This window comes from Littorina saxatilis, linkage group LG14 (assembly GCF_037325665.1).
Source record: "Littorina saxatilis isolate snail1 linkage group LG14, US_GU_Lsax_2.0, whole genome shotgun sequence".
NCBI lineage: Eukaryota > Metazoa > Mollusca > Gastropoda > Littorinimorpha > Littorinidae > Littorina > Littorina saxatilis.
This window is the reverse complement of record NC_090258.1, coordinates 38,023,831-38,051,682: the sequence shown is the minus strand read 5'-3', so window position 1 is coordinate 38,051,682 and position 27,852 is coordinate 38,023,831. Positions and strand designations below refer to the sequence as shown.

General features: G+C 40.7%; 1 protein-coding gene across 4 annotated transcripts; it reads left to right on the top strand.

The window, feature by feature from the left end:
• Nucleotides 1-30: 30 nt before the first annotated feature.
• LOC138947732 (DAZ-associated protein 2-like) lies at nucleotides 31-27,528 on the top strand. Of its 4 annotated transcripts, XM_070319280.1 has the most exons (7): nucleotides 31-177; nucleotides 4,641-4,817; nucleotides 8,974-9,143; nucleotides 11,517-11,606; nucleotides 21,577-21,704; nucleotides 23,503-23,592; nucleotides 24,438-27,528. In XM_070319280.1, the coding sequence occupies exons 1-7, from the start codon at nucleotides 171-173 to the stop codon at nucleotides 24,466-24,468; spliced, it is 693 nt and encodes a 230-aa protein (XP_070175381.1). In that variant the 5' UTR covers nucleotides 31-170; the 3' UTR covers nucleotides 24,469-27,528. The 4 variants fall into 4 exon arrangements, with proteins under 4 accessions (XP_070175381.1, XP_070175384.1, XP_070175383.1 ...); XM_070319281.1 differs by lacking the exons at nucleotides 31-177; nucleotides 4,641-4,817 and adding an exon at nucleotides 5,882-8,585; XM_070319283.1 differs by lacking the exons at nucleotides 8,974-9,143; nucleotides 11,517-11,606.
• Nucleotides 27,529-27,852: the final 324 nt, after the last annotated feature.

Genomic DNA, 27,852 nt, shown 5'->3' with positions numbered 1-27,852 from the left:
TTCACCAAAAGTCTGTTTACATTTTATTGGGTAGTTTTTTGCTTGTTCATGGTCACGTGTGTTTGTTGATTCCTTGCGCAAACGGTTCTTACAAACAGTCAGGGGTAGGCCTGTGAGTGGTGGTTGTCCAACAAACCTTGCCGTGTCCTAACTAGCTTGGAAGCGAAACCATGTCAGGTATGTTAATCTTTAACAGCATGTAAATTCTGTTTGACTTTTTTGTGTGGACGTTTGGTTTTGATGATGCCAAAACACGAAACCAAGCTGGTTCAAAGGTCTTCATCATCCGTTTCTACCCCTGTGTCGCTTACCTACAATGTACTACTACAAGTCTAGTCAATGTGACGAAATAACTTGTTGGCCTTTTACTACGTTTAACGTGGTGTGTTGGGAACGCAGAACATGCACATGAAGAAGAAACGTGGTGTGTGACGTTGTCTAAGAATGTCCGTGTCATTTACTCATACTGATTTTGTCCCCATGCAGTCTATGGAAGGCGAAAAGTGTCAAATGATCGAGCAAAAGGATCCTGCGAAAGGATGATCTTTTCGCGTTTGACGTCGGGCGGAAAGGGTCAAATGATCGAACAAAAGGATCGATCCTTTCGCGTTTGACCCTTTCCGCCCGACGCGCGGAAAGGGTCAAATGATCGAGCAAAAGGTTCATGCAAAAGGATCGATCCTTTCGCGTTTGACCCTTTCCGCCCGACGCGCGGAAAGGGTCAAATGATCGAGCAAAAGGATCGTGCAAAAGGATCGATCCTTTTACACGATACTTTTGAACGAGCAGTTTCATCGCGCCGTTTCGGAAAATCATGGAACGGATTAGCACGAAGAACGAATCTAGAAAGTAAAGTAAGTAGATTACATGTTCTGGTGTGGCGTGAAGGAGCATGAAATATCAAGAGAAAAAAAAATTCTTCTTGTTTTAGCAAGTACATTTAGGGGTGTGTAGTTAAACTTAAAATTACTGTGTGAAAAGTGTTTGGCGCGAAGCGTTCTTCTGCAACAGATCTAGATGTGCCACTTTCAGCATGTGTACGGGTAACGTCATCAAATCTAGTTTTTACGTCACGCTTTTGAGCCGAGATCTGCAGTCTTGGTAAACAACGTATGATTTGGAACATTGGAGAAAAAAAAGTGAGTCACGGGTGACGGAATATCTACACGTACACGTACAGGTCTTTGCTACACGTTCGATCATCTAGAACACTGGACGCACGTACACGCAAACTGAACTCTGAAGTCAGTTTGCCACCAAAATGTGAACTCCAGACTGTGTGCCGGTAAAATTCCGGTTCCACTTTTTGTCGGCACCGGATCCAGCAAAAGGATCGATCCTTTTGCACGATACTTTTGCTTGTGTGTTTGACCCTTTCCGCGCGCGCGGAAAGGGTCAAACGCAAAAAGTATGCATCCTTTTACTTGATCCTTTTGCTCGATCATTTGACCCTTTTCGCCTTCCATAGCAGTCATGCATGATGCAGGCTGCATCTTTTGTCAGCTGTCCACATATATCACTATGTATCATAGATCATTATCATTAACTTTTCAAGTAGTTTCAGTTTACAACTTATACAAGCTTTTAACGTGACCAGATGTTGAAAATGAAATCATGACTGCTGAAATTGAAAGAGCATCGAGTTGATCAACAGAATGATAGCCCATCTTGGCTCATGCATATAATTATCTGCCTCGCACATAACTTTGTGGAATGGTTTGGTGTATTAATTTAATGTATATATACCGTAAAATCCCCAGCAAACGCCCAGTATCTAGCAAACGCCCACCCTCCACTTTTGGCCAAAAGTTGTGCAGAGGGGTCACTACCTAGCAAACGCCCACCCCGGTTGTTGTTTTTTTTACTAGAAAAAGGTACCTGATTCTATTGTTATAGTGGGGTTTTTTATTTACAAAATACATACAGTCCCAAAAAAAACCAACAGTGATTTGAAATGTGTCCATATCAGTTATCACTATCCCAAAATCATCACCACAGCCGGGAAGATCAGGCTAATTCACAAAAATAATTGATATCTGCAGGGATGTTGCTACATATTTATACCTATAGGACAAATGTCCTGAGTTCTTCAGCATCAATAAGACATTTGACCGCTTTCAGAAAGTGTAATAGGACATTATGAATTTGCGCCAAACACTGAGCTTATAACACATTCCATGGAATTGTTCCAAAGTCATGCGCCCACACACACACGCCCACACACACACGGCCCACACACCCACGCGCGCGCGCTGTAGAACACACACATAATATAGTAAATACATCGACACAGTGTGCATATAATGTTGTATTTGTTTAGTTTCAAAGAAACCACAAAAAATAAACCAACATGAACAACTTCAGAGCTCTTACTTTGATTACAAACTGCATGATTTGGATAAAAGTTGAAAAACAAAGTGATCGGTTTGATCTAATGCTGATCCTTTGCAGGCTTTAAGTTTTTTTTCAGCGGCATAATTCAGTCCTTCGTCTAGTATCGAAAACAAAAGCAGACGACACATTTAGTCAGTTGGAGTTGTCTCCCGTACTCCTGTGGCATGCACTGATCTAAAAATAATCCACTATTTTTAGATCAGTGCGCTGCACCGAGACGGTTATACCCAAACGGCGCATACCGCAAACGGTTCGGGAATTCCCGACAAAAGAAAAGATCCGCACTCCGCGGCACTGGCAACTTCAGTGTCAGCTGAACACGAGAGCGTTCGGTCTTTTAGAAGATTTGTATCTTGAAATGAAAATTAACGAATATCGCGCTGTCCGAAGGAATGGAGTACATATCGGACAATGACCACGCTCAGGCTAAAACGATAGGACATCTGACCGACATGCGGCAATGTGAATCGGACATTTGGGGATTTTCATCGTTATATGTCCGATGTCCGACGCCTAACGACATCCCTGTATCTGGAGGGAAGAAACTTAGGTTTTGTTTTTATTATTGTGAGTCACTGAGTGTGACACTGGATTTTTTTTCTTCAGTAAAAATAAAGTGAGCCCAGCCTTAACATCTGTCAAAGTGTGTGTGTTTGTGTGTGTGTGTGTGCTTGCGTACTTCATACGTGTGTTTGTGGATGTGTAAGTATATCTGTTAGTGTATGTGTGTATAGGAGTGTGTGTTTGTGTCTGTGTGTTGTGTCTGTGTGTTTCTTGTCCCACTGTCATTTTCTGACTTGGTTGTAATACTTGTATCACTTTTTTTTCTCGTGAAAATGTGATGACACTTTATCTTGCAAAGGGGTGTATACCTAGCAAACGCCCAGTGCACCCCCTACTTTTACCCGAAATCCATGCGGAGGGGGGGGGGGGGGGGGGGGCGTTTGCTAGGGATTTTACGGTATATATATATTTACATCATAAACATGTTTTCTGGATTAATTTGGTTACACGTTTTTGTACTGTAGACATGAAAATGGAGGGGGAGTATAACTTCTTATAAGCAGGCCTGAAAGTGGCGAGTATTTTACACATGCCAGTAAATACAGCACCCTATAAAAGTATATTCATGTGACATGTATGTGACTATCCCCCAAATTCGATTTATTCGAAAACGCACAGAGCGGTGCTGCTGATCGAACTTTGGACCATGTATTCTTATTTTCTAGTTTGTGATGATAAATGGTATTTTGACTTTGAAATTAGCTTCAACGCACACAAACAAATTTGTATTCAAGGGAGTAACCGCCCGTTGCGTTTTCTAATAAATCGAATAGGGGGTAAAATCGATAGAATTACATCACAAATCTGCTTCAGTTGCAAGATCATGCCATGATGTTCTTCTTCAAGATAATTGTACTGCTTGAAATTGGCGGAAAAACATTCAGTCTTAAGTTAATGTTACATGTCACCTGAGTATATGGGGCTGTATTTACTGGCGTGTGTATTTTACTCACCATGGCGAGAAGAAACATGTAACTGGCGAGTAGAAATGTTCATCTACTCGCCAAATGCAAAACTGCTGAAACAAATTGTTGATTCGGCTAGTAAAGTTTGCTCTCTGAATAGAAAATGTTCAGAATCACTAGTCAAAGGCTAGTACGCCATTTGTTTGACTTTCACTTTCAGGGCTGATAAGTCCTTTTAATTTTGATTCAACTTTGTAACCTTTTAATTTTGATTCAACTTTGTAACGTTTTATATGCAACACGTTAACACAGTTGTCTTGAAAGTTGAATATGTATTTTTCGAATGTTTCTTTTTTTTTTTTTTACTTTGTAAATTTTACACTTTCTACCCCACCTGTGTTGACCAAGTCTATAGCCAAGACCAGCTGTGCTGCAGCAGGTCACTCAGAATTGTTGTGACTGTGTAGTAACTGTGTATCAACACGCTGTAATGCAGGCGTTAAATGGACGTTACAGGAAGCGACTGAAGCTAACAGTCTGAGCAGATATATATCTGTACCTGGTCAGATTAGAGCCATATGAGTGGGTACGGATATATCCGTACCTGGGAGACAATGAGTTAATGGTGTAGTCTACCAGGAAGTACTACTACTAAAGTAGGCAGATCTGCTTTCTGTGATTTATACTTTTCTTGTTACCAAGCTCATGTTTCAGTTGAACCATTATTAAAATTAAGGTTACTAATTCTAATTTCTATGCTGCTGAACTTTTTTTCAGAAAAAAAGCAAGGCCCAGGGCCCTCATACCCCCAAGCTCCCCCCACCTCCAAGGGCCACAATGTCCCCTACCCCATGCAGCAAGGTCCCTCCATGCCACCCCAGGGTGCTCCACCTGCCTACACACCGATGCCTCCCCAAGGACACATGGGATACCCACAGCAACCGTACTATCCAGGTAGGTAGTCTTGCCTGACCTGTTTACCCCCCAAAATGGCTCTCAGGGATGCAACTGGTGCTTGTCAGTAATTTGAGGCATCTGTCAGTAATCAACCATAACCAGCCAGAAAACGTTTAAACGAAATGCTTGAACGCGCGCTACCATGCAATACAAGTACAACATTGGACATGATGTATTTATAACAGTATTGTTATACATACACAAAGCAAACACAGTACAACTGACATGTAACATCACTTAGAAGATTAATTGATGATTCCCAGATTGTGGCAGATTTTCCTGAAATGCAATGTTGATGGTAGTGCAGTATTGTTTTTCATTGAGTCTTTTAGTTCCTTGCCTTGGTGAATTTATTTCCAGTGTGAACTGTAATCAGTAATGCCTAATGCAGTAATGGAGAGAGTTCTGTGTCTGCAGTCTGTGATCTTTTTCTTTCTCTAGTTAACAGACATAAGTGTACTTCTATAACAAGAAAAACAGTATTTACAGTCAAGATGCACATCAATAAAACCACCATACATTCAGTCACATCAGACATCCTGCATCAAAACCAGTCAAGATAACATCCTCTCAGATACAATTTAATGATCAATGTAGTTAGTAAAAATAAATTAAAAAAATAAAAATATATTAAAAAAGCCTCAACTGCACCAACTACTTTATCGATGAAAAACAACACGCTGTATCACCATCAAAATTGCACGTCTTCATTGAAATTAAAAACACCCAATTATTCGCATCTTGTCAAAAGCCAGAAGGAGAAAGAAAAGGATCACAAACTGGAGACACAGCCTTTTTTCCTTTTCGATACAAACAATTTACAAATTCAGCAAGGAACTGAAAGACTGTACTGCTTTATGAACGAAAAACAAAATTGTACCACAATCAAAAATGCATTTCAGAAGAATCTGCCGCAATTTGGGAATCGATTCAATGAACATAAATCCCATCATGTGGGTTAGTGTATCGGCCGCTGAGACTGATAGATTGTGTTCGTCTTCATCAAGGAAATTGCTCAAACGTGCTTCGGTTCTTCTTGTGATCAAGATTTTCTTTTTTCACTCTTCTCAGCGTATTTTTGGCTCACGAAGTGTAGCCTATGCGATCGTAACTTTGTCTGTCTGTGCGTTTGTGCGTGCGTGTGTGTGTGCGTGTGTGTGTGTGTATGTCTGTGGTAGAAACTTTAACATTTCCGAGTCTATGTGTGAGTGGTTATCCAAGACTATGGATAAAGCTCGCATAAGATTACGTCACGGTCAAAAGTGTTTGACGTCAATTAATGCATCATGACGGCATGCCTCCCTGTAGTCTTTCTCTCTCGCGTGGTGTGTGTGGTCTCGGTCATTGTTATTTTGAGCGGGCCGAGACTATTTGGCAGTCGTGTCCCTGTAAGTAGGCAGACAGACAGATCTAGATCTAGTGTCTCTCTTTCTTGCACAGTGTCACCTAAGCTTACTGTGTGTGTGGGTGTGTATGTGTGACGGAGTGATTGAGTTTGTGTTACTGTTTGTCTATTTCTTACGTGAGCCTTGAAGGCTTCGCCTCTTGTTCTTTGTAGTAACTAGTATGTCTTCAGTCAACCTTTTGTGTACTTTAATCTCTTTCAGCGAAGCATTTCTTGGTGTCAAGCACAATCGATATGCCGCTTGCATTAATTTCCCCCAACGCTCTCACACGAAACGTCAAGGCAACACACATTGCAAAAACCAGGTGACTCGCTTTTGTTTGATTTTGTCAGACACGGCCACTTGACGAGATAAGGTTGCCGATACTTCTGCACAACTTGCTTTTTTTGTGTGCATTTCATCCTGAGATAGGTCCGCCTTACGCTTCGGATTTCCTGTGTCGATCGGACCGAGAATGACAATAAACCCATGCGCTCACTAGACTGTGCAAATGCGCATACCAGGCTGTTGCGGTGGATCCTGGATAGCTCAAGGGGTGTTCGGGAAATCACTGTCTCGGTGACTGCCACAATTGCGACTTTGAAATTTCGCGTACGGAAAATGTTCTCGTGACCGGAATTTTGAGTAGGTGACCGTAATACCGGAACTTAGACCCCCTATCCATAATAATTCCGGACAAACTTTGAGGGTAAACAGGTCTACGTGTATCTTGCAGCTGCACATTTCTGTCACTGTTGTAGACGATGGGCCTAAGTCAACCAAAGGAGAGTGCATTCCCTGTATTTGCACTTTCTGTAGGTGTTTTCTCAGCATGTATACAGGGAATTCACCCAAGTGCATTTTGTGTAGGATAGTATGATACCGCTCAATCTCGTGCAAAGCGTGTGACTCACATCGGCGTTGCTTCCCTTTATCTACATCCAAATGCATTTCCATGAGGACTTGATGGATTTTCTCACTTCTTCAATAAAATTTGCAACACTGAATCGAATCTCTTTAAAGAATATGGTCGACTAAGACCCCTTCTGCATCATTTAGTGTCAGCTCTTTCCAATGATTCTCCCGTTACCCAGCAGTCATGGGGACACATGCCCCGACAACAGCAACCACACCTTCCAGGAAGGAAGTCTGTGTGAATTTAAAGCTACAGTGTTGTTCCCAGACTCGGAGGACAAAATAGGTCCAAATGTCCTGGTTTAATTTGTCTGCTTGCTAGGAAAATCTATGGTCAGAAGACCTCCTTCATGTCAGAACTAGACGGTCGACCAGCCATGGGTCAGAAAAGTATGCATCGCTTGTGTCTTTCTGTTTAATTAATATTTGTGCCATTACCCATGCCCTCAACCTTCTGGAACATCTCATACAGCCACCCCAACTTTCAACCTCAACATCTGTTCACCTTGGATGTGGTCACTGTACACTTCCATACCCCATGCTGATGGACTTAAGGCGCTTGCCTTCTTTCTGGACCGTCGTCCCACTCATTCTGCCTACCCTCCAACAACTACTCTTGTCCGTCTTGCTGAGCTCGTGCTCACATTGAACATTGAGTTTGACAGTCAGGTGTTTGCACAGATCAGTGGAGTCGCCATGGATCTCCATCCCCATCCAGCATGGCAACTTCACAACCTTAGTCTTCTACAACAAAAACTGACGCCCATTGCTACCTTGACGTCAACACTTCTCATCATCCTGCCACAAAAAAAAAAACAGCATTCCTTTTTCTCAGTTTCTTTGTCTTCAAAGGCTCTGTTCTGAAGATGAAGATTTTCACCAACAGTCTGCCATAATGACCAGTCTACCCTCAATCCAACACCACCCAGGGAATTTAAGTGACCTGTTGTTTCTCTGCTGTTCCACCACCACAACATGCCAGTTGGAAGAATCTTGAAATCTAACTGGCACATCCTTCAAGCAAGTAAAACAGTTAGGTCTGTCTTTGCTGAAAAACCATTCTGCGCTTTCAGAACAGGACCTCTTTCTTGGTGAGGTCTCGTCTTCGCAGTCCCATCAACCGCTGTGTCAGTCCCATTAACCGCTGTGTCCCTGGGATATTTCCTTGCTCAAAACCAAATTCCGAAGTCTTGTCCCTTCCTCCACCCTGACACCTGCCTCCAAGGCCCTCGTGGCTCCTTCACAGACAAGAGAATGTTTGACTGTCAAAGTCCGACGTTATCTATGCGATCATCTGCCTAATTCTTCTGTCCGTTTGTTTTGGTTTGTGAGACGTAAAATGTGCACTGTTGATCTGTAGTTCTTTTTTCTATTATGTCATCTGTCGTCTTCTTTTTTCTGATTTGTATACCTGGAGAAGCGTCAAAACGTCGTGCTGTGTTATTCGTTTCGTCATCGTTAAACAGTGAGTACAGTTTTTTTTTCTTTTTCTTTGTCGCTCTCATGCGCAGTCACCATTGTTCTGCTAATATTTGTTTGTCTATGCACTTGAAGTTAAAGACTGTTTGTTTGAAATATCTGTGATTGAAACGTATTGTTTTGTTTATTACATTTACAAACGTTCAAACAACTCGTGTTTTTTGTGGGTATTTTGTCTTCTTTTGTCACATAGTGATAGAATGTTCACCTGGATAAACTTGTTTCTTTTTGGATTTGTGTACACATGTTGAAACCTTGGTCTTTTTGATACCTTGATACCTTTGACTGCTATAGATTACAACGAATACTTACTTCAATCATTACACTTCACTAGCCATAGTTGCGATAATTTCCACCGCCTTGTGTGTTTGCAGCCAACGCAGGGCCCCAGCCCTACCCCGCCTATGGTCAACCACCCCACGGCTACCCCCCTCAGTGTCAGCCTGGCCCATACCCCACCCATCCGGGCATGCCTGGGGCCTACCAGCCTGGGGCCTACCCGCCTGGGGCCTATCCGCCTGGTTACCCACCTGGTGCCCCTGCGGTTGGTCACTGTTTTTGTCTGTCTCGACCTGTTTTGTTACCAATACTATAGCTGTTGGGGTCTATGTCGACCAAAAGAATGGGATTCACTGTAGGTGGAGTGCCTGTAGGTGGATTCCCTGTATACCTAAGACTTTAAAATTGGCAATCTTGTATACAGGGAATACCACAGGGTGTAGTTCCTGTAGCGTTTCGCTAATATCAATGAAAGTCACGTGATGCTTAGCGACATATCGTTAGAATTTGATGTTTTTCGATCTTTTTTGATATTTCTTAGAAATTCGAGTATGGTTTGCAAGTTTTATTGAAAAACTGCACCCTGTGGGATTCCCTGTATACAAGATTGCCAATTTTAAAGTCTTAGGTATACAGGGAATCCACCTACAGGAACTCGACCTACAGGGAATCCCACTCTGTTGGTCGACATAGACCCCATCAGCAATACTATAGCGGAACCTCCCCTATATAACACTTCCTCCTATAATTTAAGACCCTCTCTTTGGTGATGTTCTGTTTAAAGTCTCTGTAAATTAGGAGAAAGTAAAGTGTTTCAAACACAGAGACCACCATATAAACTGAGAAAGGCAACAAACTTGAATCATGGGTTCCGAAAAGTCAAATAGGTTCAAGGGACATGAAAACAAAGCATCCAATCAAAGGTTGAGCCTGTCAATATTGAACCCTCCTTTTACTATCCCCGGCCCAATGTAAGAATTTCTCCCTTTTGATCCTCTTGCAGATTTTCTGTTCATAAAATCTGTAAATCTACCTCAATAATAAAACTGCTCCTTTTAAGAGGTTGGATTTTTCATAAAGTTTTGGTGAGCTTGTTATTGTAGTTGCGCTGTAGTCAAGTATCTGCAGTCATGGGAATTCTCCTCGGATCCGAGGATTTCCGCGAAAAGTTACACATTTCTGAGAGAGAAAATTCCTCTTCCCAGAAAATAAGAATTCAAGAGAACAAAAATCGAAAAAGACAATCTGCCTAGTATGACCAATTATGTCCTCCAGAAAACCGTCCCCTCTTTTAGTGAGATTCCACCCAAAGTCAGTTTTGCTAACAAAGAGTAAGTGTGTTCAACAAATATCAGTTCAGTTAAAGGATTAAAATGATTGTTAATACAAAACATGTATTAAATTTGGTCAGATGTTTTGATGTGTATAGTTCATGAAACATACTCCCAGAATGCGCCAGATTGCACAGATTTCAAAACAATTCTGGGGGACCCCCCTAGTTTTCCGAGATTTTTCTTTCAATCAATTCCCATGCCTGATCTGTAATAGGAGGTCGCCTTTGAATAAACACACATTTGCTTAAATCTCAAAAGCAGACAAGAAAAGGCTACAATTGTGAAGACCTAAATTTTGTTGGTCTGTTATTATCTTTAATAATGCAGATTATTGTGGCAGATTATGGGTATACGAGTTTGGGTATTAGAAAGTGACCATGACACTGACAGTAGACGTAACCAAGCTAAGAAAAGGTCACTCTCGCGGGAAATCGTCAGTCCCAAAAACAGAGAGACAAAATAACACGCTTTCACCTTGTGCAGTTAGGCAGTTTGAACATGTCTTTTGCATTGTTTTTGGTGTTAAAAACTGACCTACGAACAGACATTGGCCTTGAAGTGCACCTCAATTTTGAAGAATTTGTAGCCTTTTTTGTTGCATATATTATATATATTTGTTCTTCAATAAAGGTATTCAAGACTTGAAAAATAGAGTGCCCCCTGCTGAAAATACGATGTCTTGGTGGTTCCATCATTATTCTAACCGTCCTGATCACTTACATTTGCACAAGAGTGTGCGAAAGACTCTAAAATGCTTTTGAAACATACCAACCTACCTACTTCGGAGCCATTTTGTAGCAATCTCAGTCAATATCTATTTTTCGATCAAATTCTTACGTAAACTCATGACGTCAAAAGATGATCTAGTTTGTTTTCGCAACAATGTTCATCAAGTGGATATACAAACAATGAAAGTGAAACCACTGTAATCCAGAAAGTTTCTTAATTTGCTGAATAACAATGGGTTTCTTCATACGTTAGATCAGGAAAGCAATATCTAGCATCATCTTTTGACGTCTTTCTTGACAGTTTTCCTGATCACAAATCATTGTATGAAACTTTCTTTACAACTTTTTTTTCACATATTTTTCTAGCAAGAGGCGTGTCCCCTGTTTTGAGTGGTGCACTACCTGTGGGTTTTTTTTAAATTAAAAAGATACACAGCGGCCATAATTTCTTTTTATTTGAATGCATTTCAACTTCAAAAAGTTTGTTTTTAAGAGTGCAGATTAAAAACAATCAATACATGAAGAATTTGAAAAAACACTATATACCTACTGACAGTGTTTTCTTCTTTGATTCAGGCCTACCCTGCTCCTCCAGGACAGGTGGTTGTACCTGGACTGTTTGATGCTGGTGCTCGCTTTGATGGAACAGCTCAACCCAATATTCCAGTGAGTTTGTGTGTGTGTGTGTGCCACTCCTTCACTCAAGCCGACAGCTTCACCAATTGCCGTAATGCACTGCTGGCAATACTCACACCACTGAAAATACGTTAGCTGGCATGCTCATGCACATCTTAAGAAACATCAGTACATGTATTTTTGACTCACCTGAATAATCGGTGAGTATAAGAATTCATATGTGTCCAGTTGTATGGAGGGCGGACGGCCGGCCGTGGACAAAAAAACTAACGTTGAGGTTATCTCTGAAGTTTTTAAGCTAGATCTCTTAAACTTTGCACACTTCCAGGGTTTGATGATCTCACAAAGTTTGGTTGACCCTCGTCAAATTTGGGGGTCACAGCGGGGTCATGTTCATTTAATAATAACTTAACGTTGAGATTATCTCAGATGTTTTTGAAGCTATAGCTTTGATACTATGCACACTTATAGGGTTTGATAATCTATCGACTTCACGTAAGTTTGATTGACCCTCAACAAGTTTTGGGGTCACTTGTTCGATTCATAATAACTTAACATTGAAGTTGTCTCAGGATTTTTTTTAAGCTAGACCTTTGAAACTTTGAACACTTCAAGGGTTTGATAATCTACTGACATGACCCTAGTTTGGTTGACCCCCGCCACATTTTGGGGTCACAGCAGGGTAATGAAAATCTTTACTGGAAAAAATGTTCACCACTGAAAATGTCCACTGAGCTATCAACCATATAAGTATAACTTTATCAGTTATAAGTCTTGACCTCATCAAGCTATGATGTCATTGTTTAATTTGGTCACAGTCTTGGCTATCAGGGCTCTTGTCATAGTGGCAGAAATTAGGTCATTCAAGTGTCTGAGTGATATTTTGTCTGGGCTAGCCAAAACTCAATTTGAGAAAGAAAATTAGTAATTATGATTCTTGTTAAAAAAAATTCTCTTTTTTCAAAAATAATTTGGTGGATGTCAAGTATGTCAGGCTAGTGGTGGGAAGGAGGTTGATTTGAAAATGTGAAATATTCTTAGGGTTGAATAAGTAAATGGATTGATACAGGTCACATAAGGAACAAGTTTGTGTCAATAAGTCGGATGTGACAGTTCCCTTGAACATCATTTTGCAGCTTCTTTTTTTTCTTTTTTTTTTTCTTCTTTTTTTTTGGGGGGGTGTCATAGGTAGTGCAATCCTCCTTTTAAGACCTACAAAACCCTAATGGACATGATGAAGGAGATTCGTATGAAGCATTTGCTTTTCTTGTTGTACATTTGTGGGTTCCTTATTGCCTTTAGCAGTCTGAGTCTGATTAGTTGAGTATTGTGTAATATAGCATGACTTCCCTTCTTTGTCTCTGTTATTCCAGCGATATTGCTCCGTAGGCCTAAAGTTCGGCCATGACCTAGACAAAATAACTTGTGCAGCCGCAGAAACAAGAAAAAGGAAATCTTTTATGAAATGATTGGGAGCCACGCAAATTTGACCTCTTGATTCCGACCATGAACCCGCTGTTAATATGAAGTATAGAATCGAGTACAAGCTGGCTCTGTTAGGGTACCGCTGTTTTGAGAAATCACTTCCCCCCTATTTGTCCCATTCCCTCAGTATCTACGAGCCATCCCGTTCTCTCAGATCCTCCTCTGAAAAACTCCTTCGCATCCCCAAAACCAGGACCAAGACCTTTGGTGAAAGAACCTTTAGGTACCAGATTCCGACCGTCTGGAACTCGCTTCCAAGTTCTATCCGTGATTCCAGCAGCCTTTCCTCCTTCAAAACACAACTCAAAACATACCTGTTTCGTAAAGCCTTTGCTTAGCCTGAGTAGACTCTCCACAACTCTATTCTGTTTTGGAACTCTCTACCCTGTATGTGCTTTATGGTCTCTTTGTCAATGGTATCTTTGTGTGTGCGCGTGCGTGCGTGTGTGTGTATATGTGTGTGTGTGTGTGTGTGTACTTTTAACATTGTACGCTAAGTTTTGCTTAGTGCTTGGGTTCTTGGTGTTATGTCTCAGTTAAATGTATGCTTTGTATGCTTGTTGATTTGTGCTAGTTTATTCTATAATGAATTTGTAAAGCGCCTGGAGCCAATTGATGGGACTCGCGCTATAGAAAAGTTATTTATTATTATTATTATTATTATTATTAATCTGGAAGGTCGTACCAGAGATGCAGATCTATCTCTGGTCGTGCCGATTCATAGATTCAACCTACAAACTGCGACCTCATCTGTGATCCGATGGCCAAGCAATGCGTGGAATCTTTTATTCTAAAGCCTTATGGCTCGTTTCGACAAGCATTAAACGGATGAAATTAACCACATGCAGTTTATTTCAGTCTTTAGATAACTGCAAACGCATCAATGCCTCCCATTGTCGGTGTTTTATACAGAAATCTCTTCCACACGATAGATTCGCTTTGTCTCACGAAGCCGTCATCAACACGAACAGAACGTTTGCAGAAGCAAACTCTGCACCGACACGACTGAGACACAAGACTGATTATTTCACAGCTGCAATGCCAACAGAGAACAAAGACCCAGGACCAGCCATTTGTAAGACGGAACCCACCGAACCAAAAACAAATGACGTCAGAGTCTCTTTCATTTTGCGTGTAACTTTGTCATGATGTCTTTTTATGACAGTACATGTATGCGCGACAATTGTTTTCACTTCCGGTGTCATTTTAGACTGCGGAACAAGCAACTCGAAAGTAGTAGCTATAAACCCGTGTGTTGAAACACCTGAAACATTATGGGTTGCCGTTTCAATGTTAACCAAAAAGTGAAAGAAAAGAAAACAATGTTCAGTGGCGAAATGACAGTGGATTGAGCATTTATTCCGTGATGAATGTACGATTGAAGCTTCTTTTCACTCCGTGTCAGCCAACAAGACTAGATTTGTAGCAGACGACAAACAAAGTATGTGTAGTACCTGTCTTGTGATAACAATTATGTCGTTACAAATTATCTGTATGTTGTGAAGACATTTCAAAACAAAAATAGTTTTGATGCATCACTGGATATATAAGTTACACCTCTGATTCATCCATGGAATCGCGTGGTATTTAGTCTTGACAGGGTGAATGAATACATGATGTTTTTTCCGGAACTGGACAAAACTGGCCTTGCCAAGACTGACACAAAATATAGTTTTAGAACTTAGGCTTGTGTTGGTTATTCTGCCCATGGTGAATTTCTCATGCTTTGTTTCCACATCCCATGACGAATTCTCCTTACTTTGGTCATGCCATATACGTTACAGCTCTGATTCATCTATGGTATAGCGTTATATTTTGTCTGGACGGGGTGAAAGAATATAATGACATCACTCTCGGCAGAGCCTCGAGTGACGTCATCATATTCATTGACCCAGTCTCGACAAAATATCACGCGATACCATGGATGGACGGAGCTGTAACTTATACATCCATGGGTGCAACTCTGCCGGCTACACGCCGGCAACCAGTTTTTGGTTTCATCGGCTGCCGGCAGTGCCGGTTTTTGAAAAGTTGACGAGCATAATAAAAAAAATAACGCGTTAAAATCGGTCAACATTCACCGATGCTCTTTCGTTTGCCGATCGTAGTTTTGTATGTACAGGAGAGGATTTTTTGTGCATTTTAAATACTAAAAAAGCTTCAGCTTCTGGGAGGCTTTGCCCACCAGACCCCCCCAACGGGGCGCTGCCCCTGTACCCCAACTTTTGCAGGTTTTTGGAATTTTCCAGGTTGCACCCATGTACATCTGGTGCCATCTGAGCTTATTATTTGCCCCTGAACCATGTTACCAAAGTGTGTGTGTGTATGTGTGTCAGAGGCATTTTGCAGTGAATAAGGGGGCACAGTGGTATGTAATCTGGATGCGCCTTTGTCTCACTGAAGGAAATTCTTATGGGTCATTTTCAGCTCGTTAGTTAACCAAACCCTGTGGCAGGAATCACAGTCTTCCCACATGCATGAGATACGATGCAGAATGCCGCTTTGTTCATTTCTGTTTGACAGCCTCCCCCACCAGGGTACGCCCCCAACGCAGCCCAGATGGCAACCATGCAGGGTCACCAAGTCACGGGAACGCAGCAAAGAAGCAACTTTTTCACAACCGGGGCTGGAGGGACCGTGGGTTTTGGTAATCCATTTAAATGACCAAATGGACAGTTGGCGGTCATTGGGCAGCAGGGTTGAGTGTCAAACCTAAATGAACGTTTGTCGGTGAGAGACAAAGAGCAATGACATCACACGGAACTGGTTACCTTTACCTTTACCAGTGACATCACACAGATAACCGTTTGCCAATACCTTTACTGATGACATCACACAGAACCGTTCCCGCAGTGGGGCACTGCGGTTATGAAATTAAAGGCCCCTCCTGTTTTTGGAACCGCAGGAGCTTTCCAGTTTGCTGTTAGGTAGATTTTTGCTTCCTCTTTCCTGTCATGCTCTCTTTTTCTTCATGAATTCTTTTCTTTTTTCTGCCTTCTTGCTCATTCACCTGTATTTTTTCCAAAAAATCTCTTCTCTTGCCACTTGTCTCGCGATTCATGTATAGTTTAATCTGTTAGTGTTCTGATGTAAGTCCAGCAGTAGATAGGTTAAGCCTATTTTAACATACTGGAAACTGGTAATCTTCCAGTAGGTATTAATTTAGTTTTACTAAAGCCTGCTGGGACACAAGTAATGGGTTAGTGCATTTGTAAACAGGAATCGCTTGACAAGTGGCCCCCTTCATCCCCCCCTTCCTCGTCCTGATATGGCTCTACGTAGTCGGCTGGACGTTAAGCAACAAATAAACAAACAAACAAACACAGAACCGTTTGCTTTGATAAATTTATTGTCTGCAGGGCCAACACATTGATATATGGCATGGAAAAAGTGAAAATAAAAATTGTAAAAGGAATGACTGTTATAGTTTGTGAGTAAGAACAATTCTTGTCTATGTCTCTTTTTGACTACATGGTTGTCGGCTGTCATGATTGTGAGAACTTTTTTGCATATTTATAAACTTGTACGCTTTCTGGTTGTGTGAAGCCATCTTCATTCTTGGCTTCTTTGCACAGAAGATTTCGATGGAACTTAGTTGGAGCTGATCTGTATCTTACACATTTTTCTTTGGTGCCTTCTTGATAATGTTCATTTTCTGATTTGTCAAATTTCTTGCTTTAAATGAATCGTGATTAGTAATTGTTCACAGGTTGCAGGTGTTATCATCTGTGTATTCACCAATATGTTTATTGGTATCACTATTTGTTTTATTTTTGACTCACCTGAGTAATTGGTGAGTCTTAGGTTTCATAGGTGTCCGTCCGTATGTCTTTTGTTTGATTTTATTTTTTTGGGGGGTCGATGGGGTCATTGGTAGTGGAATCCTTTTGAGACCTTCACAACCCTGACAGAAGTAGGTCTTATTATGGGGGTAAACTTACACAGGTTAACAACAGAATATCTTGAAAAATGTCTTATCGGGGGGGGGGGGGGGGGGGGGGATCTTAGGGGAAAGGTGGTTCAGGGAGGGGCGGGGGTAACGAAGGTGTCATGTGCAAGCATTTGCTTTTCTTGTTTTTACTGACTTCATACAACTTTTCATTTGAAGCACCTCAGGCATTGACCCCACATGAATAATGCATGTACTACCATGTACACCCTGTCAGAGATGCATGCGCATACACAGATATGCTTCTTAAAGGCCAACGTCGGCAGGCGGCACATGTAGCTCTAGCTTGTCGTGCTGGCAACACTGAACTAAGCTCTGTTGCCTTCTACTATAACAAGGCTTGGTCTCCTGAAGAAAGATGTTCACTTTAACACATATATATGCATCAGTGATCTCAACATTCCCATCACTCTCTCTCTCTCTCTCTCTCTCTCTCTCTCTCTCTCTCTCTCTCTCTCTCTCTCTCTCTCTCTCTCTCTCAAACACACAAATATGCTTCTTAAAGGCCAACACCGGCCCGCGGCAGATGTAGCTCTAGCTTGTCGTGCTGGCAACACTGAACTAAGCTCTGTTGCCTTCTACTATAACAAGGCTTGGTCTCCTGGAGAAGGATGTTCACTTTAACCCATATGTGTGACAGGGAGACTTCTGCAGTTGTTGGCCTTAGATAGCGCAAGCTATTTATAGCCGACACCTGTGAATTGCAGAGTTCTGTTTGTGATAGGGTCTGGCTACTGCGGTCTCCTTGTATGTTCTTGGTTTCCTTTGCATAACCAAAACAGTTTTTATAGGGCTAAGAAATTAGCTCTAAAATTCTCAATCCTGTTTGATTGGACTTCGCCTACAAAGGTGATTGTTGTGTTTCGGCACTCTGTTACATATGCATGAGTGATCTCTCCTTCAACCTTTTCTTCTTCTCTCTCTCTCTCTCTCTCTCTCTCTCTCTCTCTCTCTCTCTCTCTCTCTCTCTCTCTCTCTCTCTCTCTCTCTCTCTCTCTCTCTCTCTCTCTCCCCCCCTCTCTCTCAGACACAAACACACAAAACTACAAGGGGCCTTATTCTCTGTAGGTGGCCTTTGTATGGATTTTGTCCCCTGCCTTAAAAACTTAATATTTTCCCTATCGGTTTAACATTAAAAGGCAAGACCTTCATCCTGTTCTTAATTACATTTACACTCTTCTTTGTTGACACTGATTTAATCAAAAAGCCCTGGGCCTCACTATGTGCAGGTGGAAACAAATATGCAGAATAAGTTCATGATTTGTCCATTGATTTTTACGATCTGTGATATATATATACCGGCTCAAATGTAATATGTATACATTCATCATCTCGTCAAGAATTGTATGTATACACTGATTTTTATTTTCAGCTTGCCATTTGTGTATGATTTCCTCTTTGTATTGATCGAGTCTTTGTATTTTGCACTCTAAACTATTGGTAAACACACAATTTTGTTCAATTTGCACAGGAAGGTCTAAAATCATTTACACGTGCTTGCCATAGTTTGAACAAATTGCAGTGAGCAAATATTTTACATTCTGACCTTTGAACATAATGTGGCTTATGAACATTATTTTTGTTGATGTGGAGTGATGTTCTAAAATGTCAGTGCTAAGGTACCTATACATGCCTTTGACAGTTTCCGTGAATCCAACCACATGAAATGTTTATACGTTATCTTGTCACGTTGTTTGTATGTGTCATTTTGTTTTGAAGTAAAACCAATGAGAAAGGATATTGTCACTGTGTACAGTGTTCATTGATTTAAAGGTGTTTGTGTGTGACTCAGTATGTTGTCTAAATGTATTTTAGTAGACCAGGAATTGAGATGAGGGTGGTGGTGTTTGTGTTATGTGTGTGTAAAGAGAGAGTCCCAGAAAACTACTGGACATTTTTACATGAAACATAAAATAAAAATTCTTGCAGATGATACCCCCACATATGCTTTTATTTTGTCAATAAATGTTTTTCATGACATCGTATCGTGCTTTAAAAAAAAAAAGTTGAGTCGGCACTGTGGCGACCTCATTTTTCAATCAAATTGTTTGAGGGTCGTGATGATGACTGATCCTGGATTTTCAATGTTACTTTATTATTTTTGACCAAGCGGCTGCACATTTTGCGAGATAAGGCTTTTTCTGTTTAATTAATATTTGCTTGTCTGTGCACTTAAACGACCGCTGGGTCGAATTATCTGTGATTGTAACGTAGTGTTTTGTCAATTACAAACATTCCAACAACTTGGCTTTCTCGGGTTTTTGACTCACATGCGAAGCAAAAGTGAGTCTATGTACTCACCCGAGTCGTCCGTCCGTCCGTCCGTCTGGCCGGCCGTCCGGAAAACTTTAACGTTGGATATTTCTTGGACACTATTCAGTCTATCAGTACCAAATTTGGCAAGATGGTGTATGATGACAAGGCCCCATAAAACATACATAGCATCTTGACCTTGCTTCAAGGTCAAGGTCGCAGGGGCCATAAATGTTGTCTAAAAAACAGCTATTTTTCACATTTTCTCTGAAGTTTTTGAGATTGAATACCTCACCTATATATGATATATAGGGCAAAGTAAGCCCCATCTTTTGATACCAGTTTGGTTTACCTTGCTTCAAGGTCAAGGTCACAGGAGCTCTTCAAAGTTGGATTGTATACATATTTTGAAGTGACCTTGACCCTGAACTATGGAAGATAACTGTTTCAAACTTAAAAATTATGTGGGGCACATGTTATGCTTTCATCATGAGACACATTTGGTCACATATGATCAAGGTCAAGGTCACTTTGACCCTTATGAAATGTGACCAAAATAAGGTAGTGAACCACTAAAAGTGACGATACCGGTATCGCGCTGAATGCAGAAGGGTTTGAGATATCTGTAGACTTAAACGTTAAACTGATATTTGTCAAAAAAGAGAAAACAGGCGCCAGACTAGAGAGAAGTCGGAGAACTGACGTTCCTTGTTCGACTCGATCCCCTAATGACCAGCGATTAGCATTTTAGGATGGAGAACCTTTTGACATATTTTGAAGTGACCTTGACCCTGAACTATGGAAGATAACTGTTTCAAACTTAAAAATTATGTGGGGCACATGTTATGCTTTCATCATGAGACACATTTGGTCACATATGATCAAGGTCAAGGTCACTTTGACCCTTATGAAATGTGACCAAAATAAGGTAGTGAACCACTAAAAGTGACCATATCTCATGGTAGAAAGAGCCAATAAGCACCATTGTACTTCCTATGTCTTGAATTAACAGCTTTGTGTTGCATGACCTTGGATGACCTTGACCTTGGGTCAAGGTCACATGTATTTTGGTAGGAAAAATGTGTAAAGCAGTTCTTAGTGTATGTCATTGCTATGTAAAGGTCAAGGTCAAGCATGTGAGTCGTATGGGCTTTGCCCTTCTTGTTTATTCTGAATTTTGGAACGTTGGCAGTCTCTTTGTTTTAGGATTTGAGTACTATGATAAACTGTGACTGTATTTTTGTTTGCGTAATGATTTACTCAAGCTTTGTGTGTGTATTTGTCTTCTTTTGTCACATAGAATGTTCACATGGATAAACTTGTTTCTTTTTGGATTTTACTACACATGTCGAAACCTTGGTCTTTTTACATTTAGTCAAGTTATGACTAAATGTTTTAACATCGAGGGGGGAATCGAGACGAGGGTCGTTGTGTGTGTGTGTGTGCATGCGTGTAGAGCGATTCAGACCAAAATACTGGACCGATCTTTATGAAATTTGACATGAGAGTTCCTGGGTATGATATCCCCATACGTTTTTTTCATTTTTTTGATAAATGTCTTTGATGACGTCATATCCGGCTTTTTGTGAAAGTTGAGGCGGCACTGTCACGCCCTCATTTTTTAACCAAATTGGTTGAAATTTTGGTCAAGTAATGTTCGACGAAGCCCGGACTTCGGTATTGCATTTCAGCTTGGTGGCTTAAAATTTAATTAATGACTTTGGTCATTAAAAATCTGAAAATTGTAAAAAAAAAAATTTTTTTTATAAAACTATCCAAATTTACGTTCATCTTATTGTCCATCATTTTCTGATTCCAAAAACATATCAATATGTTATATTTGGATTAAAAACAAGCTCTGAAAATTAAATATATTAAAAATTATTATCAAAATTAAATTGTCGAAATCAATTTAAAAACACTTTCATCTTATTCCTTGTCGGTTCCTGATTCCAAAAAAATATAGATATGATATGTTTGGATTCAAAACACGCTCAGAAAGTTAAAACGAAGAGAGGTACAGAAAAGCGTGCTATCCTTCTCAGCGCAACTACTACCCCGCTCTTCTTGTCAATTTCACTGCCTTCGCCATGAGCGGTGGACTGACGATGCTACGGTCTTGCTGAAACATTGCATTGCGTTCAGTTTCATTCTGTGAGTTCGACAGCTACTTGACTAAATGTTGTATTTTCGCCTTACGCGACTTGTTTTCTTGTACCCTTGATTGCTACAGATCACAACGAATACTTACTTCAATCTTTACTCTTCACTAACCATTGTTGCGATAATTTCCATCTGCTTGTGTGTTTGCAGCCAACGCAGTGCCCCAGCCTTACCACGCCTACGGTCAACCACCCCACGGCTACCCCCCTCAGAGTCAGCCAGGACAATACCCCACCACTCCAGGCATGCTTGGGGCATACATGCCCGGTGCCCCTGCGGTATGTCACTGTTTTTGTCTGTCTCAACCGGTTTAGTTACCCATGCTATAGTTTTGATATTGGTTTGAAAAGGCGAATCAGATCTTCATTTTACTGTGATATACCTAAATGTAAAAAGTTTCAATCACAGATACCACCATGTACACTGAGAATTAAAGGAAACAAACTTGAATAGGTTGAAGGGACAGGAAGAACCAATAAGCAAGCATTCAAAGGCTGAGCCTGTAAATATTGAACCCTCCTTTTGCCATCCCCCAATGTAAGAAATTCTCCCCTTTGAGGCGCTGCTTTCGCGAGTTTTTGTTCTTTAACACTTTCGCGACGGGAGGTGACTAAATTAGTAACAGCGCTGACACGCCCACGGACGGGAAGTGACTATTTTAGTAACAGACATACAAGGTACACGACTCGTGATTGCTTCCCGGTTTTTGAAGCTTGCAATAAATTGAGTTGTTTCCCTTGATACACGTGACTTGCTCTCCGCCATGTGCAAATTAGAGAAGATTTGAGTGGTTTTTTCGAACAAAAAAAATTAATCGAAGGCAAGCCTTGTCGCGGGAGGAGATTTTCCGGATGTTGGATCTTGAGGATCCTGTAGATCATGATTCCGACGTGTTGTTTTCGCCTCAAGAAAGCGATAATAGCAGTGATATTGAGGAAGAAACAGTCCTGTTGTTGCTAGTATGAGTCGGCAAACTACACGTGGTAGGGTGGTACTGCATGGATCTTCGAATCGTGTAGTTGCAAGGGGGGCGTGGCAGCACTGATAACAATGGATGGCTGGAGCCTCCTAATCCTTTTGGAAATGTTCATAGGTGTACAGTTGGGACTTTGTTGTGAAAATGTGACTTATATTCAATATGGATTACCTAGACATCATTTGGTGAGTGTCACAGACTTTTTGTTTCATTTGAGTCAGGATGCTGTGAGTGAATGCGTGATTTGCTTGTTTTTTTCTTTGTACTGTCTCCTTATTTCTGTGTAGAATGTTAACAATATTTCAGCTAATTCATAGGTTTTACACCTTGTTTGGTTATAAAATTATTTATAATACTTTCTGTTAAAAAATAACTTTTAAAAAAGCAGTGGAAAAGAAAACACACACAAAAAAATGTTAAAAAACACAAATTATCCCCCTTTCACCCCCCCTTTGCTAAAACAAATCGCGTGACAAACTTATAAATAGCACGACTGAACTGGGCATCCATTTTTTAATTAGTACACAAAATTTGGTGGTGATTGGACTTAATTCAAGCTTGCTAGACAGATTTCTTTACAGTTACTGTTTTTTGGGAAGTTTCTTGGTGGCAAGCTTGGGCAGGCAGGACGTTAACGCCGTGGCAATGCTAAGTCACAATAGTGTTAAGTCTGTAAATTGACCTCGATATTTAAAATTTCTTCCCTAAAGGCCTATTTTTGTTGTTGTTTTTTTTGTGCGCTTGTTAGGGTGGCCGCTTGTACTGTAGTCAAGAATCCGTAATGAGAGGTCGCCTTTGAATGACAGACACATTTGTTTAAGTCTCAAAAGAGAGGGAATATCAAAAGCAAACAAGAAAAGGTAGGTCTACAATTGGGATGACTTGCATTTTGTTGGTCTGTTGTAATTTTTTTTACAATGCGGATTATTGTGATGGATTATAGAGTAAGTTAAATGATGTTTTGTTGTCGTAGGATTTTGATTGTACAGCGCTTTGAGCAGGGTTAAACCCTGGAAACATACGCTCTAGAAATATTATGCATTATTATTATTATTATTAAAGTGACCATGACACTGGCAGTGTTTTCTTCCTTGATTCAGGCCTACCCTGCTCCTCCAGGACAGGTGGTTGTACCTGGACTGTTTGATGCTGGTGCTCGCTTTGGTGGAACAGCTACACCCAATATTCCAGTGAGTTTGTGTGTGTGTGTGTGCCACTCCTTCACTCAAGCCGACAGCTTCACCAATCACCGTAATGCACTGCTGGAAATACTCACACCACTGAAAATAAGTTAGCTTGCATGCTCATGCACATCTTAATCTTCACCGGATCAAGCTTTGGACATATGACCCATTTTTTTCCAAAGAAGGATTCAACATAAAAAGTATGGGTTGTACAAGACCCACACCATCCGAATAGGGATAAACTCTTTACCACCTCTTTGCAGAGGACAGTATGGGTCGTACACCACCCACGCCATCCGAAAAGGGATAAACATCATTAAATGCCTTCTTTAATTCCATATTGGTCGTCCACGACCCACAACATCCGGACTGTGTAGTTCAAATGACGTCTTTGGTTTTTTTGGGTTTTTTACAAAGTACAAAGATTATCCTTTTACAATTGGTCGATGGGAAGGTTCTATGGTGTTCGAGGATTTCATGAAGTCTCAATCAAAAACTCCCAATAGTTTTTGAGATACAGACACTTTAGTGAGACTCTGGGTCATTTGTGGGTTCTTCATTGCCTTTAGCAGTCTGAGTCTGAAGTTGAGTATTGTGTAATCTGGTGCCATCTGAGCTTATTATTTGCCCCTGTACCATGTTACCAAAGTGTGTGTGTGTCTGTGTGTCAGAGGCATTTTGCTGTGAATAAGGGGGCACAGTGGTATGTAATCTGGATGCGCCCTTTGACTCACTGAAAGAAATTCTTATGGGTCATTTTCAGCTCGTTAGTTAACCAAACCCTGTGGCAGGAATCACAGTCTTCCCACATGCATGAGATACGATGCAGAATGTTCATTTCTGTTTGACAGCCTCCCCCACCAGGGTACAGCCCCAACGTAGCTCAGATGGCAGCCATGCAGGGTCACCAAGTCACGGGAACGCAGCAAAGAAGCAACTTCTGGACAGACGGGGCCGGAGGCGGCATGTCTTTCTGGTAGAAACATCCACACCAGCAGTCAGCACTGTGTCGGGTCTCAACAACCCTCTGCTGTTTTTTCTTGCACTAGCAAACTCTTGGACATTATGACCAAAATGAACAGTTGGTGGTGATTGGGCAGCAGTGTTGAGTGTCAAACCTAAATGAACGTTTGACGGTGAGAGACTAGTATGACAAAGAGCAATGACATCACACGGAACTGGTTACCTTTACCTTTACCAGTGACATCACACAGAACCGTTCGCCAATACCTTTACTGATGACATCACACAGAACCGTTCACCAATACCTTTACTGATGACATCGCTCAGAACCGCTTGCGTTCATAAGTGTCTTGTCTGCAGGGCCAACTCGTTGATATATGGCCTAGAAGAATTGAAAATAAAAATTGTAAAAGAAACAAGGTTGTGAAGAAAGTGACAGGTGGAAAAAAAAGAAAAAGTACTAACACGTGGAAATAAAAATTAATTTTTGAGTGATAACAATTCTTGTCTATGTCTCTTTTTGACCACATTGTTGCCGGCTGTCATGATTGTAAGAACTATTTTGCATATTCATAAACTTTTCTGGTTGTGTAAAGCCAACGTCATGTGATGTATTCTTGGCTTCTTTGTACAGAAGATTTCTATGGTACTTAGTTGGAGCTGATCTGTACACATTTTTCTTAGGTGCCTTCTTGATAATGTTCATTTCTTGATTTGTCAAATTTCTTGCTTTGTTGAATCATGATTAGTAATTTTTCACAGGCTGCAGGTTTTATCATCTGTGATTTTATGTATATATGTTCATTCATATTATTTATTTTTATTTATTTTATTTATTTACGAGGATTTATATCGTGCACGTATCTCACCACACAAGGCGACTCAAGGCGCATGTTACCTATTACATGTACTATTAGTTGTTTTTCTTTCTTTTAGTACTACAAGTAGCTTGCGCTGTCTAGTATTCATACAAGAAACAAATACATGCATTTGTTTTTTTTATTGATTTCATACAATACTTTTCATTTGAAGCACCTCAGGGATTGACCCCACATGCATAATGCATGTACACCCAGGCATAGATGCATGCGCATACACAAATATGCCTGTTAACCTTCGCCGTAGGTCGCTAAAAACATTCTTTGCAGCACGTCGTGAGTACTTATGTAACCATACTTCTCAAAGAAGGAAAAACATGCACGGGTAAACAAAAAAAGAAAAAAATACAGAAATCAGGCTTTTCATTGAATTAGATTATCAAACTAAATATATTTCCGATTGTGTCCTTACATTTATCTTTTACGTGTGTAATTACGCACCAAGTTAATTCTTACCTGAAATAAACAGGAACCATAACTCAGCTTTTATTTTGACATCGAACCCACAATTATCTTCCTTACACGGTGTTAGAAGTATGGTTACATAAGTACTCACGACGTGCTGCGAAGATAGTCGATGTTTGACCTTTGTTTATTTAATTACCTGTCAATCAATTTTAATGCGGGTTTAGGAGATAATAGATTTTTAGGTGTTTGAGGCATTTCCAAAAGCTCATTACAGAATTCCACCTAGTTTTTGAGATATTCGCAATTAAAGTCCGGACTGTTACTAAAGTACTCACGACCTACGGCGAAGGTTAAAGGCCAACGTCGGTGCACGGCAGATGTAGCTATAGTTTGTCGTTCTGGAAACACTTAACCTCTGCTGCCTTCTACTACAACAAGGCTTGGTCTCCTGGAGATGGATGTTCACCTTTAACACATGCGCATGATTTCTCTCTCTCTTTGTCGTTCAACTTTCCCATCTCTCTCTCTCCCTCTCTCTCTCTCTTCTCTCTCACACACACACACACACACAGAACTACAAGGGGCCTTGTTCTCTGTTGGTGGCCTTTCTGTGCATTTTGTCCCCTGCCTTAAAAACTTAATATTTTCCCTGTCGGTAACATTGAAAGGCAAGACCTTGATCCTGTTTTTACTTACATTTACACTCTTCTTTGTCGACACTGAATTTAATCAAAAAGCCCTGGGCCATACTATGTGCAGGTGAAAACAAATATGCAGATTTAATTCATGATTTGTCCATTATTTGTATGATCTGTGATATCTATACCGGCTCAACTGTATTGTTCACATACACTGATCTTTAGCTTGAAATGTTTGTGCGATTTCCTCTTTGTATATTGTGTCTTTGTATTTTGCACTCTAAATTATTGGTAAAACACACAATTTTGTTCACATTTGCACTGCTTGCCATCCCGCAGTGGGGCACTGCGGTTATGAAATTAAAGGCCCCTCCTGTTTTTGGAACCGCAGGAGCTTTCTAGTTTGCTGTTAGGTAGATTTTTGGTTCCTCTTTCCTGTCATGCTCTCTTTTTCTTCATGAATTCTTTTTTTTCTGCCTTCTTGCTCATTCACCTGTATTTTTTCCAAAAATCTCTTCTCTTGCCGCTTGTCTCGCGATTCATGTATAGTTTAATCTGTTAGTGTTCTGATGTAAGTCCAGCAGTAGATAGGTTAAGCCTATTTTAACATACTGGAAACTGGTAATCTTCCAGTAGGTATTAATTTAGTTTTACTAAAGCCTGCTGGGACACAAGTAATGGGTTAGTGCATTTGTAAACAGGAATCGCTTGACAAGTGGCCCCCTTCATCCCCCCCTTCCTCGTCCTGATATGGCTCTGCGTAGTCGGCTGGACGTTAAGCAACAAATAAACAAACAAACAAACTGCTTGCCACAGTCTGAAAAAAAATTGCAGTGAGCAAATATTTTACATTCTGACCTCTAACAACATATGTGACTTATGAACATTATTTTTGTTGATGTGGAGTGATGTTCTAAAATGTCAGTGCTAGGGCGGTATCGATATTGCCATTGACTGTTCCTGTGAATCCAACCACATGAAATATTTATACGTTATCTTATCAGGTTGTTTATATGTGTCATTTTGTTTTTAAATAAATCCAATCAGAAAGGATATTATCATTGTGTACAGTGTGCATTTAACCTTTGCCCGACCGGGTTATCGACTACACACGGAAGACATGGTGGGGCCGTGTGGACCCATGCTTCTCAAAGAAGGAAAAATATGCATACCCTTCCGTAGACCCATGCTTTCCAAAGAAGCAAAAACGTGCATTCCCTTCCGTAGACGCAGTGGTTAAATTTCCGCGAGAATTAGTAATTAAAATAAATTATTAATTTAATTATTACCGTGCGGACTAAAGTTTTTTTAAAACGTGAATACCCTTCTGTAGACGCCATGTGGTCCCAGATTGTTATGTATTAATTTCGCTCCACGCG

What these genes read in the sequence shown, in the direction of transcription:
- LOC138947732 (XM_070319280.1), top strand. An exon ending in CAGCTCAACCCAATATTCCA is followed by an intron (nt 11,607 to 21,576) that starts GTGAGTTTGTGT and finishes GTGTGTTTGCAG; the next exon opens with CCAACGCAGTGCCCCAGCCT. An exon ending in ACATGCCCGGTGCCCCTGCG is followed by an intron (nt 21,705 to 23,502) that starts GTATGTCACTGT and finishes TCCTTGATTCAG; the next exon opens with GCCTACCCTGCTCCTCCAGG.